Source organism: Manacus candei, unplaced genomic scaffold, assembly GCF_025592945.1.
Source record: "Manacus candei isolate 608988 ecotype Guabito, Panama unplaced genomic scaffold, ASM2559294v1 h1tg000169l, whole genome shotgun sequence".
Lineage (NCBI taxonomy): Eukaryota > Metazoa > Chordata > Aves > Passeriformes > Pipridae > Manacus > Manacus candei.
In genome coordinates, this window is record NW_026138217.1 from 712570 (window position 1) to 726221 (window position 13652).

Below are 13652 nucleotides of genomic sequence, written 5' to 3' on the forward strand. Positions count from 1 at the left end.
GCATCAGTGACTCCATGAGGCTGTTTCCCACCAACACCCACCCAATTTCTAAACATTTTATTTAAATAACCCAAGGTCTCCTCCTTGCATCAGGAGCTCACACATTTCCAGTCCAGCTCTCAAAGTACAGCTGCCAACACCCCTCGCCCCTCCCCTCTGCCATATGTGGGGCACAGTTGGCGCTGAGGAAGAGCCAGGGATGGAGAGGACACGTGTCCTTAGTATTCTCTTCACCAACATCAGGGAGGCAATGTGATTTTAGGGCTTTATGGGAGGTTTGGGACTTTCTTTTTCAGTCAGAGCAGATGATGTCTCTTCCATTTCTCCTCAGGACACAGGTGGGCTGTGTTTTGTTACACCAGCAGCTTTTCCTCACAAATATCTCCCAGCAAGATGGAATATTGATGTTTGCATCCATCAGGTGAGCTGGGATCCCAAGAGAGCCCAGCAGTGGATCCCCAGACAGTCCCACCCCAGCTGCCTTCTCCAGGCCCACCTTCCCTCAGCGCCAGGCCCGGTTGAGCAGCTTCACCTGGGCCAGTCTCTTGGTGATCATGGTGGCAAAGACCAGCCCAAAGAGGACACTGCTGATCAACACGTAGTCATAGTCGTCCTTCAGGACATCAAACTGCTTCGAGGGGTACACACGGGTCTGGAAGATGTCCAGGCCATAGACAACAACCTGCAGGGGGGACAGGAGAAGCTGGTGACACAGCTTTGAGCATAAAAAGTCAAAAATTATTCACTAGGGGTTATAGTTCTAAATAGCCCCAAAACCCCACTTAAATAGCAAAAAACCCCAGTTGCACAGTCAAAAAAAAAAAAAAAAGCACTTATACAGCAAAAAGACTCACTTAAATAGTCCCAAAAAATCGTGTTCCAGATTAAAAGAAGGAATGTTTAAGCTGTGAGCAGCCACATTATTGGAATTACAGAGCTCCCAGCCACAGGCTGTGGTATCGTGCCTGTGGATCAGGATTTCCTCCCAAATTCCACGGATCCGCACTGGGTCTGCACCCTGCACTCACCAGACAGGTGGACTCGAGGCCGGAGGGGGCTGTGTAAATCCCCCTCATGCGGGATATGGTCTGGTTGTAGTTGATGAACCTCTCGGCGTGGATCTGCACGTCAGGGGAGTATGGGATCAAGTTCTCCTCCCTGAAAGGCAGTTAAAGCCCAATGACATCCCAATAAAACAGCACACTGTCATCAGTGTTTCCTACTCTGATTATCTCAAGCTGATCTGAAACAGCAAATTTGGAAGCTTTTCCCTGTGCAGATTCATTTTTGCAGCAGGATGAAAATCAAACCTATCAGCTGGGTCAGGCTAAACTGCTGCTGCTTCCTTCCAGGCTTCTAAAGTTTTAAAAATAAGTGTAATTCTAAAAAATCTAGTTACTCTGACTGCTCTTTTTTCTAAGACTGTAGACAACAGGCTGATTTACTAATGACTGACCTGCTGCATTACAAACACATCCCATCATCACAGACTGGGAACAGAACTACAGAATCCTTTCATTTGGAAAAGACATCTAAAATCATCGACTTGAAGAAACCTCCCTTCATTCCATGCAAAAACTGCCCTGACTCCATTCAGGACAGGTTGTTCCACTTCACACTTCCGTTTTCCAAAATCCATCCCTCCTCACAGCTGCCCAGCAAGAGGGCTTATCACACCTTCCTTACCTGCTCTGTTCCGTCGGGATCTCTGGGCGCCGAGGATCCAGAAGAGCCTTTGGAAGCGACAGGATAGCCCCAGAGGGAAGCCCAACTGTGCATTAAAAGAAAAGCATCTTAAAAATCACAGAATCACAGAATTGTTGGTGTTGGAAGGGACCTCTGGAGATCCCCCAGTCCAACCCCACTGCCAAGGCAGGATCACCTGGAGCAGGCAACACAGGAACGTGTTCAGGTGGGTTTGGAATGTCTCCAGACAGGGAGACTCCACACCCTCCCTGGGCAGCTGTTCCAGTGCTCTGCCACCCACAGCATGAAGTTCTTCCTCATGTTGAGATGAAACTTCACGTGTTTTAGTTTATGGCCATCACTCCTCACGCTGTCACTGGGCACCATTGGAAAGAGTCTGGCACCCTTCTCTGACACCCCATGGCCATTTCTGACAGCATTTTCCAACATTAACACTCTCTTGGGTGCTTATCCTTGCACTTGCAGGAGTCCAGGACAACCCACAGGCCTGATTCTTTGGCAGCAAACTGCATTCTGCTTGGATTTCAGTGCTACTTGAAACCCACCGAGCAGAGAGCAGGCACTTACTGAGCAAGTGGCGACTGGTGATGCCCCGCTCGGTGATTGTGGCCTCCATGGCACTGATGGCAGAAGGGAAGATGTAGGATTGCTGGAGAACCTGGGGCAGGATGGGGCGGTCCAGGGAGCTGAAGGCTGTGGCGTTGTACTGCTCTGTCCCCTCGTAGAGCTCCAGCACAGTGAACTCATTCCTACGGGCCTTCGTGTTCCAGTACTGGTACTGGAACGAGGAGATGTTTAGGAATATGAGGCAAGCAATAATACAGAAGGAGCAGGAGATCACAGAGAATGCAGAAGGCTTTTTGACCATACAGGTTCAGGAACTGCCCCAACCTCCCAAATGTAAGGAACTAGACGAGACTAAACTCTTACCACCACCCAGTTCTCTGAGTGAACCATGTGGACGGGTCCCTTGGCTTTCTTCTGCACTGAGGAGTGGATGATCCTGCCTGTGACCCCATCAATCAGGTAGATCCCGATGAACGTGCGCTCGTGGTGTGTGTCTGTGCTCTCCGTCACCACAGCGAGCAGGTTTGGGTTCAGGGACTACAGAAAAACAAAAGACAATGGAGATCCAGCCCCACTTTAGTGCCACAGACACCTCATTCCTGCATTTCATCTGGCACTAGGCAGGTTTGGGTTCAGGGACTAGAAAAAAAGAAAAGAGATCCCCTTTTAGTGCCACGAGCTCCTCGTTTCTGCATTTCATCTGGCACTGAGCTTATCATAAGCAAATTATCTCATTAGCTCAAGTCACCCGAACAAATCAAGCAGTTATTTTTCCAATATCAGATGTTTGACTGACTTAATTGCTGCATGAAAATGTGTTAGAGTAGAAATCTCCACCAAAATTTGCATCTTCTGCAGAGGGTTATGGGAAAAACTGGCACCACAAGGCAGCTAATCTCAAAGTAGTGCCCAGGAATGATACTGAGATGTTCCCGTGGGATAACGCATCCACAGAAAGTCAACCCAAAGCTGGAACAGCACCTTGTAGAGGACGCTGCGGTCGCCCATCACACGGCCCTGGGAGTGCACGTGCTCGTTGGACCTCTTCCCTTTGACAGCCACAATCCTCTGCACCTCTGGGGGGATCACCACCTCCCAGCTCTCCTCTGTGGTCAGGTCCTGCAAGGAAAAAGCAGCTAGGAGGTTTGATCCTGTCCTCAACAAAACACCACCTCCACCAACAAGATGCAGCTTTCTCTGCTTTTGCATTTTAAAAGTTTCTTCGGCACATGATGAGGCTGAATGTTCCTGGTCTAAGCAAAACTCCACAAATCAGACAAAGAAATCTACCGTTATCCGGGAAAGTGGCATCACTTGGACTGCAACGAATCTTCCCTACCTTTTTCAGCCTGAATCCAGAAAGTTTTCCCTGCTCAGCATCAACTAGATAAAAATAGATAGAATGGGCTATTTCTTCTAACTGGCGAAGGACGTTTTTAGTGGCCGGGAAAGCTATAACCTGGAAAAGAAGGATTGAAACACAGGTTAAAAACCAACTGACACAGAAAGAAAAAAACAAACAAAAAAACCCCAAAACAACAACAACAAAACAAATGAACTAGAAAGATTATTTCAAACATGTTTATCAGGATAAGGTCTGTCTTACCAGAATAACTTCATAGTTTTGTGTGAAATGAGACCCAATGGCATTTGTTTTCATCTTGCTCCAAAAGGGAGGGGGATAATTAACCAGAACATGAAGAAAACTGCATCCAGGCAAAGCCATTTACCTTGTACTCATCATCAATTAGAAGCAGGACTTTGGCATAGTCTTGATCCATAATTGGCAGAAGCAGAGTCTGGAGAATTGGACGTTTCAGAACAGGGGGAGCTACTTGGCTTCTCTTCCCAAAGATGGGGTTAAAGACATACAGAAAGCTCATTTTGGTTTCCTAAAAGACAAATAAAAGGCAAAATCTTTTCTAAGGGAGAAAAAAGAGGTGTTTTTCTAACTATTGCTTGCTAGTGTTGGACTATTCATAGCCAGGGTTCAGCTATTCCACCCTGAAAAGATTCTGTGTGGACACAAATATTCTCTATCCCACATGTGTCTTATAAAAACTATGACTACTCTTAAGTTTTTCAGGCTTGTGTGTCTTCTTCCCTACAGGTCTCTCTCTCCTTCCATACCCACATCAGTGATAGTCAGATTATACCCAAAGATATGGTTTTTCCTGCTCTTTACAAAGACACATTTCCAGACTAAGCCAGCTCAGGGGACCGGGCCAGGGAAGGGGCCTCACCTTGTCCTTCACAAGCAGAGTGCACTGTGGAGGGTGTGGGAAATGGGCTGTTGTCCTTTGCACCATCAGCTTGAAGGAGGAGCCTGGTCTCACATTCCTGAGGTATTGCTTCCACAGGATGGTGCCAGAACTGCTTTCAATGCCAAAGAGCTGATCACAGAGACACAGGAAAGCCAAAGTTTAGGAAAACACACCTCTCACATTCAAACACTGCATCTTCCTTTGTCATATCCCAAAGAAAGAAGAGTCTTAGTCCCTCTTTAAAGGTATCACAAAACATCCTGTGCATCCTCTCATGACATTCTGTCCAAACCTGGCTAAAAACAGGGCTGGAAATTCAGAGCTGAGACTCTTTGCTACAGTCTAGAAAGAGATTCCTCCCCTGACTTCCTCACCTTTCCTGAGGCAGTGACCATCACCATCATTTTCTGGAGGTTGAATTCATCTCTGGCCAAATTGTCAATGTTAATCTCATTTTTAATCTGGCTTCGGGGTTTCCTGGCATCGTAGAACATCTTCCAGAGGTGAGCAGTCCAGGCTTGCAGCAGGATGAGCTGGGAGGACAGTCTCTTCAGAAACATCCCCAGCAAACCGTCTGCAAATGACACCAACAGTGACGAGAACAGGGAAAACACGTCCCACCCCATGACTGAAATTATGATGTCGGCCAGTACAAGAAATGCTGCCATGCACCAACCTTTGCCTCCCACTCTGGAATAACAGTTATAGTTATCATTTAATGACAGACTCTGGCACTCACAAACCTTTGCCTGCTTCACACTCATTCCAAAATATGTCTGTATCAACTGAAAGCAAACCTTCATGCAGAGAATTTTGTATTCTTTCTCGCTGTGCCCACCCACCTCCAAGGTCTGCATCTCCCTCTGCACTCAATAAGTAAAATACTTCATTCTACCAGATAAGGGTTTATATTTAGTTCCTTGAAATAAACACCAGACCAACTCTGTTTCAGCCCTGAGGAGAGCAAGCAGAGGAGACCAGTGGCACCAGGAAGCACTAGGCAGGAGCAGAGCACACTGCATGCAGGCTGGGTTACCTTGAATGGCTGCATCCAGGACAGCAAGGAAAGACAAAACAAAGCAAAAAAACAGGCTATTGGAAACAAATCTTCCAGAAAGAGTCAAAGGAAACATTTAGGAGAGATGGTCAAAATCCCTCCTACCTCTGCTGACTGGTTTTTCAACGTAACAATATAATATACTCGTGTCATCTGCATTTGACATTGCACTTCAAAAGTTTAGACAGAAAAGGGTTTATTTCTGCTCATTTTAATTGCCATCAGTAGAGATCTGAATTCATCTCTCAGCTCGGAGTGCACAGAAATAAATACATTTATTCAGGAAGAAAAACAAACTCACAAAGGCCTTTCTGTTAAACTCACCTGCTTTTTTTCCAAATTCCCCCTCCAGCTCAGCCTGTGCCCCTGTCAGAGGTAGATCCACCATCTCCAGGCTTACCACCTCTGATAGTGACTCCTCTCTACTCCACACAACTTTTCCTGGAAAAAAATTAGTAGAATATTGGAAAAATCAACTTAATACTTGGGAATAAGACTATGTTCCAGTGGACCCTTCAAATGCAAATCCCTTCTTATGAAATGCAAAACAGCGTATATCTATCTAATATAACTAAATTAACTATTTCATAAAAGACAAATACTTTATGCAACTGGAGCCACTTCCGAGAAGAAAACCACAAGATCAATAAAAGCAATGTGGTGTTTTAAAAGGGATTCGTTAAGTCTGTTTAAAATAAGAGATTGAACAGTGTGAACTCCTAGACTCCTTTAAAACCTCAGAAAATTTGTGTCACTGATATGGACTTTTAACCCTTTCTGACAATTAATATTTTTGCCATGAGGATCTTTTCTGCAAAACTTTGAGGAATCTCTACACCCGGACTTAGATTTTCATCCTACAAAAAGTTTTGAAATCTGTAGAAAGCCCCTGAAACTCAAAGGCTCTGCCTACACAAAGAACACGGCAGAACTCTTTGCTCAGGTGAAAGAGTCTCCTGTGTCTTCTATGGGACTCAGAAAAGTTATATTAATTTTGCCGGTGTCCAAGGAAAGTAATGATAAAATAAGAATCCTTTAGGATTTGGAATTTTCTTCTGGCCACCGTTACAGGTGGAGGAAGCTGTTTGTGCATTTACCTGGTTGCTGGAGGAAAATGAGCATGTGGTCTTCTGTTTGCACCAAGGCTCGATAGCCCACGGAGTCATCCTTCTTCAGGAAAACTTGGATGTATAGCTGGGAAAAGAAGAGCAAGGAAAACAGGTTTATGATCACACCACCTAAGAGAAAAGAGAACTCAGGTGAAACAAGAGCAACAGTGGGATAGTGTAAACCCCAAAATGCTCTTTCCCATTGCCTGAAGGGTTCTCCCCATCCTGCCAAATCAGGGAAGGGAGGGCACTGCAGGTCTGAGCAACCATAGGACTGAAATAACCCCTCCCTCCTCACCTGCTGTGGTTTGGCACCTCCTTTCTCCAGGCTAAAGGTAATCGTGGTATCCAACAGCCTTTGTCCAGTTTCAACCAGGTAGAGATTTATATTGTAGGTTTGGTTGGAGCACGTTAAGGAATCCTGGAACAGCAGGCAGAAATCAGAAGTTGCACACATACCACACCAAAATCTGCACCAGGATTCCACATTCAGCAAGGACTGTGGCTTCAAAACATTTTTAGGTTCTATATAAGAACAGTTGCAAAACAGCAGCTTCTAAAAAGCTGGTGTAACACCTCTGTCATTCCGTTCCTGCACACAAAGGAAAAAAAGGGACTAACAAGAACTCCCACTGCTCCTGGGAACAAGAGCACCTCATACCTGCCTCCAGGCTTCCTCCAGAGTACTTCCAGCATGAAGGCCATCAGCACTTCCAGGTTTCTGAAATGAGAATGAGAAGAGATGTAACATGGCTGCAGACACCAGTAAGACTATAAAAAATTAGGTTTTTGAGTGCCTGACAAGTCTCAGTTTGACTGTGAAATCAGGCAGGAAACAGTTCTCCTCTATTATATACTATCTTTCATTAACCTACGTTTGATATCCCCAAGAACTGAAATTCTCTATGGATCAGTAAATCCAATTCCAAGGTCACATGCCCACCTTACATAATGCTGAAACAGGACACCACCTTCCACTAAGCCAGACCCAGCCTGAGCTGGACACAATCAAGCCTTAATTGCATTTCCACCGAAGCTCATCAAACCCTCCTCTTCCCCAGGGGACTCCCCATCCCCGAGCCTGTGAAACACTCCCAGAGCACATCCCTAGAGCTGTGCTGGTTCCAGAGAACAGGAACTGTGTTTACCAGTTCACTCCTGCATGTCAGGACAGCAGCCACTGTCTTCTCCCCGGTGGTTGCAAAGCTCACCAGAGCTGCCTGGAAAGAAAAAAATAGCAGGAAATCACTAAAAACAAAACCCCAAGAAAACCCCAAAGCCCACCAAAAACTGCTTGTGAAGTAAATAAAGCCAAAGTGGAATTAAAAACAAATAATCTTTCACAGCCAAATTTTGAATTTTATAGTTTCCCCCAATAAAAAAAAAAGTAAGACAATTTCTCATAAACATGGGAACAGTTGATCTGCCACAGGTTTTTTAAATATTATGCCCAGTTACTGAGATTTTCAAAACCTGCCAGCTGGCCTAAGAGTTCTGAAGGATTTTAAGCTGCAGTTGGCCCTCTGGCTGGGTACATTTGTGCCGGGTACCTGCTGGAAGTCCCGGAGGTGGCTGAGCAGCCCGTGCTTGTACTGCAGCAGGGAGAAGTGGCTGGGAGAGAGCTGCAGGAAGAACTGGGTCCGGGAAGCACTGGTGACACTGGGTTGAGTGGCCAAGATCCTGGCCTGGAAGTCATCTGTAAACTCCAGCTCCAGGGACTGCAAGGGAGACAAGCACACGTGCTACTGAGACCAACACCTTCCTCCTCTCAGCAGCAATGCAGCCACATGGAGAGATTCCCTGGGTCAGGATCAATAAAGCAGGAGCAGGGAGGCTGAGGCTCCCACTGGAGCAAAGCTTTGAAGACATCAATCCAGAAGGAATGATTAGACAGACATAAGCTTTCTCACCCTTCCCTCAATTTATGAATCATGACCCGCCAAACCTCTTAAGTCATTCCACAGTTCACTCACAGGCTGGGTGAGGCACCAAACCAGCTAGGCAAGGAATAACATACAATTCTCACCTGCAGGGGAATCTGCTTCATCTCATGCTCTGTCTCCAGAGAGCAGACGTGGAGCGAGTGCGTGTCCGTGTCCACACACACCAGCACAGCCTCCCCCACCACACCACAGGTGTGCTCCAGGCTCTGCAGCCACGGGGCTGCCACTCTCACCTGCACAACCACAGACATCAAGGTGTCAGCACAGTCAAATCTTCAAGGTACCAATATGGACACAGCCAAGAATTCAAGTCAGAAATATTTTTCCCCAGGACTGGGAGACACTATCTGTCAGCCTGAGGTTTATGAGATAACCTTGACTAACAGGTGCCACTCTAATTCGGTTTGGCTTTCAGGACATTCAGCCATGAAATCCATGTTCTGGCCTGCAGGCAGTGCCTCAGTGGAAGGAAAGTTTCTCTGCACCACAACCATCGAATCCTCTACCTACCACAGCACAGCCCGTGGGTTGGAAGCACATTTGTTAACACCAAACCCAGTATTTGAATCCACAGTTGAGCACTACCTGTTTTGTAATTTCTCCATCCTCTGCACTGAATGTCAAGATGTTCAGGTGGCTCTGGGAAACGATTCCAAGCACGTGGATCACTCCAGTCCCGTGGGAATACAGCAACTGGTACTGAGTGCTCTCACTGCGAGAGAGGCAGCAACCATGAAGCATCACCTTCTCACATTGCTCTTTTCAGAGGTTTTCAGAAGCACGAGGCAGAAGCAGCACCCTTCCCTCTGCCAGGAGCTCCCACCACTCCTTCAAACGTGTTCCCACCTTTCTGGCAAGTGTTCCACCCACTTCTGGTGCCCGTTGGACAGGTAGTGCAGAGACAGGGCCGTCTTCTTCAGCACTGCCACGTATTTCACTGTATCCTGGAGCCCCACCAGAGCAGCTGCCTGGAAACTGAGCAAAGCCAACCAACAAGAAATTAGGGAATTCCTATTTTACCCTCTAGGAGGGTCTGGAGCAGCAGAAGCGGCTGAGGGAGCTGGGGGGGCTCAGTCTGGAGAAAAGGAGGCTCAGGGGGGATCTTCTGGCTCTGCAACTCCCTGACAGGAGGGGGGAGCCAAGGGGGGGGTTGGGCTCGGCTCCCAGGGAACAAGCTGTGCCAAGGGAGGGTCAGGTCAGACAGCAGGAGGAATTTCTCCATGGTGGTCAGACCTTGAAAAGGGCTGCCCAGGGAGGTGGTAGAGTCTCCACCCCTGGAAGTGTCCAAGGAAGGACTGGCCGTGGCACTGAGTGCTCTGGGCTGGGGACAAGGTGGGCATCAGGCACGGGGGGGGGGGGGTTCCATGCGCTGGGAGGGCTTTTCCAACCTCAGTGATCCTGGTGCAAGGTCAGGCATTCATAAATAATTCACCCAAAACTTATTCTTGAAATTTTATCTCTAACTAATCTTCCTCTACAGTGCAAGTCCAGAGAAGATCCATAACCCCTTCCTTCCTTCCCAGCCCAGCAATACAAGGAGAGAAGCCAGTGCAGCCAGGAAATCCTACCTGCCAGTGTCCAGGGACGTCTCCCAGTTCAGTCCCCCGATGTTGGTCTCCCAGGAGCGCAGGATTCGCCCTCCGTTGGACACACTAACGGCATCTGCCCGGGGAAACACGGAGCAACAAAGCCACGAGCTGTGCAGCTCCAGCCTGTGCTCTCGCACGCGGCTGAGCTCCCACAGTCCCGGAGCAATCCCAGCCCCGGCACGTGCCCCTTACCCTGCCCATGGATCAGCATCGCATCGATCGTCCCTTCCGCGGTTCCCTTGTCCACGTGGCGCCACACTGGGGAGACACAGCCCAGCGAGAACAAGATTAGCCCCCCCCAAAGGCATTTCTTCCTATTATTTTTAAGTTCATACAGAGCACAGTCTGCCTGCCCTAAGCCACAGCTCTGACCCGTCGGCTGCCCCTTCCCTGCCTGACAAGGCACAGTCGGCAGCGTTCACCTTTCAGGAGTAAAACCCAGTACGATTTGATCGACCCGTCAGCCCCGAATCGGCCGCACTCACGGATTTCGCCGCTCCGGGAGTTCAGGGCGGCCACCACGTTCTCCTCGGTGGCCACGACGAGCTTCTTCGAGCCCTGTGAGGCCTCCAAGGAGGCGAATTTGAGCTTCCCCACGTACTGCTGCCTCCTAGGGAGGGAAGAGAGCGACACTGACACGGGACTCGGGCCGGGAGGGGTGCGGGGCCTGCCCGCGGGAAGGGGGACGCGGCGCGGCGGGACCCCCGGCGCTCACCAGTCGAACTTGCCCACTTGGTCCTCGTAGACGGCGGCGGCCAAAGGCAGGAGGAGCGGCAGGAGCAGTCCCAAGAAGAGCAGCACCGCCAGCGGCCCCGGCCGCGCCGCCATCACAGCGGCCCCGGCGCCCGGGGGGCCTCGGAGCGCCGCGGGGCCGCCCGCGCCACCGCCTGCGCGAGGAAAGGGCGGCGGCGCCGTGGGGAGCGCGCAGGCAGCGCGCGGGGCAGCCCTGGCCGCTCCCGGCAGCCCGCGCGCCGCCGGGGGGCCTCGGAGCACGGCGGAACCATGCCCAGGTCCCGGCGGGACCGAAAGGGTGAGAGCGGGGCCGGCCTTCAGTCCCTTTTCCATTCCCTTCCCGATCCTCATCCCCTTCCCATGCCTGTGTCAGTGCCCATCCTCGTGCCCGCTCCCTTCCCCATCCCACTCTAACGCACTTCTTTGCTCTCCGCAGTCTCCCTGACGCGGACGCCCCGGAAGGGGCTGGAGGCCAAGCAGGCGCTGATCACCGAGGTGAGTGGGGCCCTGTCCCTGTCCCCTTCTCCCCTTTCCTCCGTCCCAGTCCCTGTCCCGGTAACGTCTCCCCCGCAGCTCCGCCGCTGTGTGGACACCTACAAGTACATCTTCGTGTTCTCCGTGGCCAACATGAGAAACAACAAGCTCAAGGACGTCCGGAACGCCTGGAAGCACAGCAGGTTGGGGCGCCGAAGGGGCTGGAAAGGGGGGAATTCCCAAGGGGTGTGAGCTCCCGGGGCTGACATCCCCCTCCTTTTGCTCCAGGATCTTCTTCGGCAAGAACAAGGTGATGATGGTGGCGCTGGGGCGGGCGCCGAGCAGTGAGTACAAGGAGAACCTGCACAAGGTGGGCACTGGGGGTTTCCTGGGTGTCCTAAAGCTTCACCCGCCTTACCTCACACCATGGAATAACAATCCCAGGACACCAGAGGTCCTCGGGCACCGTTTTGGGCGTGTTTTAATTGAATCCATCTGTGTCCTGACACAAAGGGTTGGTTGTTACCAGAGCTTTTGCAGCTGTACAGGACTGCAGGTGGGTCCCTGGTGCTGCTTGATCCCTATGGATGCTCCTTCTCTTCCAGGTCAGCAAACACCTGAGAGGGGAGGTTGGGCTCCTCTTCACCAACCGCACTAGGGATGAGGTGGATGAGTAAGTACTGTCTGGTACAGCCCTGTTCCCATATAACCACTGCACTCCCTGATGCTCCCTTAAAGCAGGGATGGTCTCATGGGGGTTTCCACTCATTTTTCTCAGCCATCCCTCTGACAGCAAGGAATCGTGGAATGGTTTGGGTTGGAAGGGACCTTAAATCTCACCCAGTCCCAACCCCATCCATGAGCAGGGACACTTTCCACTAGCCCAGGTTGCTCCAAGCCCTGCCCAACCTGGCCTTGGACTCTTCCAGGGAAGGGGCAGCCACAGCTTCTCTGGGCAACACAGGAACTTAGGGCAGGCTGTAGCCAGAGGAGGCTGAAGGTCTTGTTGCCTGTCCCAGGTGGTTCTCCAAGTTCCGAGAGGTGGACTTTGCCCGCGCCGGGAACAAGGCACCGTACGGGGTGAGCCTGGACACAGGGCCCTTGGAGCAGTTCCCACATTCCATGGAGCCACAGCTCCGGCAGCTGGGATTGCCCACGGCGCTGAAGAAAGGTACTGGGGCAGCTGGGAAGGGCAGCCTCGTGTCTGTCTGAGCAGGGAAGATATCAGAAGCAGAATGTTAAATGGAATTTAGATCTGCAGAAATCCCACGGATGTTCTCCTCATTGGGATGAGGCTAGAACTCCTTATGTCCTTCTTGTGCTGTTCTTCCCAAACTCATGTCAAAGGATGAGTCAAAGAACAAGCTTTCTCCAAAACACTGTCCTTTTCCAGTGGGAACAGCTGGGATTGACCCATTCAGAAACCAGACGGGGGTTTTTTTTGAGCTGACCCAACTCCTTGAGGTGCACTAACATTGCGTGGAAAGCTCCAAAGGGTGGTGTTGGCGGGAGTCCTGGCTCTTCACCCCACATTTCAGGGGGTTACCCAGTACCTGGGAGCCTGTTGAAGAGGTTTTGTTCCTGCAGGGGTGGTGACACTGCTCTCAGATTATGAAGTCTGCAAGGAAGGGGATGTTCTCACCCCGGAACAGGCCCGTGTCCTGGTGAGTAACACAACAGCCCTGTTTCCTGATACAAAATAATTCATTAATGCAACCCCTGAAACTCAGCAGCAATTATTTTGGCTCCTGCTCTGCAGCACTTCCCACCTGGAAGTGGTCTGGACTGTTTTGCTAAGCTGGACACAGAGACGGTAAAGCAGGAACACATTTGTGTCCTCTCCTAGAAACTCTTCGGTTATGAGATGGCAGAGTTTAAAGTCACCATCAAATTCGTGTGGAATTCTGAGACAGGAGACTTCCAGAAGCTTGTTGGAGACACAGCAGAGGAAGAGGAAGAGGAGGATAATGATGATGACAGCAACGAGGACTAGCAGTGTGGACACCAGGCAGTTCTATTCTATTTTAGAGACAAAAAGAGGAGGATGTTTCCCTCACCTGTCTGCAGCTGGACAAGGATGATCAGCTCAAATGTGCTCTTTGTAAAAAATGATCTAACTATGCTTTTTTTATATATATATAAATCTGTATACAAAACTTCAGATGGTTGTTGCTGCTGCCTGTTCCTGTTTGTGTATCCCAGGATCTGAG

The 13652-nt window shown here is 49.8% G+C and overlaps 2 protein-coding genes across 3 annotated transcripts; one reads left to right on the forward strand and one right to left on the reverse strand.

The window, feature by feature from the left end:
* Positions 1–42: 42 nt before the first annotated feature.
* Positions 43–11107, reverse strand: EMC1 (ER membrane protein complex subunit 1). Its single transcript, XM_051773413.1, has 23 exons — positions 10952–11107; positions 10722–10846; positions 10429–10494; positions 10216–10309; positions 9494–9622; positions 9233–9359; positions 8731–8880; positions 8255–8422; positions 7853–7924; positions 7366–7425; positions 7003–7125; positions 6693–6789; positions 5920–6036; positions 4913–5112; positions 4518–4667; positions 4005–4166; positions 3614–3733; positions 3256–3393; positions 2638–2811; positions 2275–2485; positions 1687–1771; positions 1029–1158; positions 43–682 (listed from the first exon to the last, which is right to left on the reverse strand). Exons 1-23 carry the CDS (start codon positions 11062–11064, stop codon positions 503–505), a joined length of 2991 nt encoding a protein of 996 aa, XP_051629373.1. The 5' UTR covers positions 11065–11107; the 3' UTR covers positions 43–502.
* Positions 11108–11199: 92 nt separating this feature from the next.
* On the forward strand, positions 11200–13603 carry MRTO4 (MRT4 homolog, ribosome maturation factor). Of its 2 annotated transcripts, none has more exons than XM_051773459.1 (8): positions 11200–11266; positions 11405–11463; positions 11542–11645; positions 11731–11812; positions 12048–12115; positions 12462–12613; positions 13030–13106; positions 13289–13603. In XM_051773459.1, the coding sequence occupies exons 1-8, from the start codon at positions 11239–11241 to the stop codon at positions 13433–13435; spliced, it is 717 nt and encodes a 238-aa protein (XP_051629419.1). In that variant the 5' UTR covers positions 11200–11238; the 3' UTR covers positions 13436–13603. The 2 variants fall into 2 exon arrangements, with proteins under 2 accessions (XP_051629419.1, XP_051629420.1); XM_051773460.1 differs by having other exon boundaries at positions 13202–13340.
* Positions 13604–13652: the final 49 nt, after the last annotated feature.

Bases quoted from the DNA above. Each gene is read 5' to 3' on its own strand.
- EMC1 (XM_051773413.1), bottom strand. From the start codon at position 11,064: ATGGCGGCGCGGCCGGGGCCGCTGGCGGTGCTGCTCTTCTTGGGACTG. The intron at 8,881-9,232 runs GTAGTGCTCAAC...GTGGTTGTGCAG, and splicing joins ATGGAGAAATTACAAAACAG to GTGAGAGTGGCAGCCCCGTG. The intron at 7,126-7,365 runs GTATGAGGTGCT...CTGCTGTTCCAG, and splicing joins TGGAGGAAGCCTGGAGGCAG to GATTCCTTAACGTGCTCCAA.
- MRTO4 (XM_051773459.1), top strand. From the start codon at position 11,239: ATGCCCAGGTCCCGGCGGGACCGAAAGG. The intron at 11,646-11,730 runs GTTGGGGCGCCG...CTTTTGCTCCAG, and splicing joins AACGCCTGGAAGCACAGCAG to GATCTTCTTCGGCAAGAACA. The intron at 11,813-12,047 runs GTGGGCACTGGG...CTTCTCTTCCAG, and splicing joins ACAAGGAGAACCTGCACAAG to GTCAGCAAACACCTGAGAGG.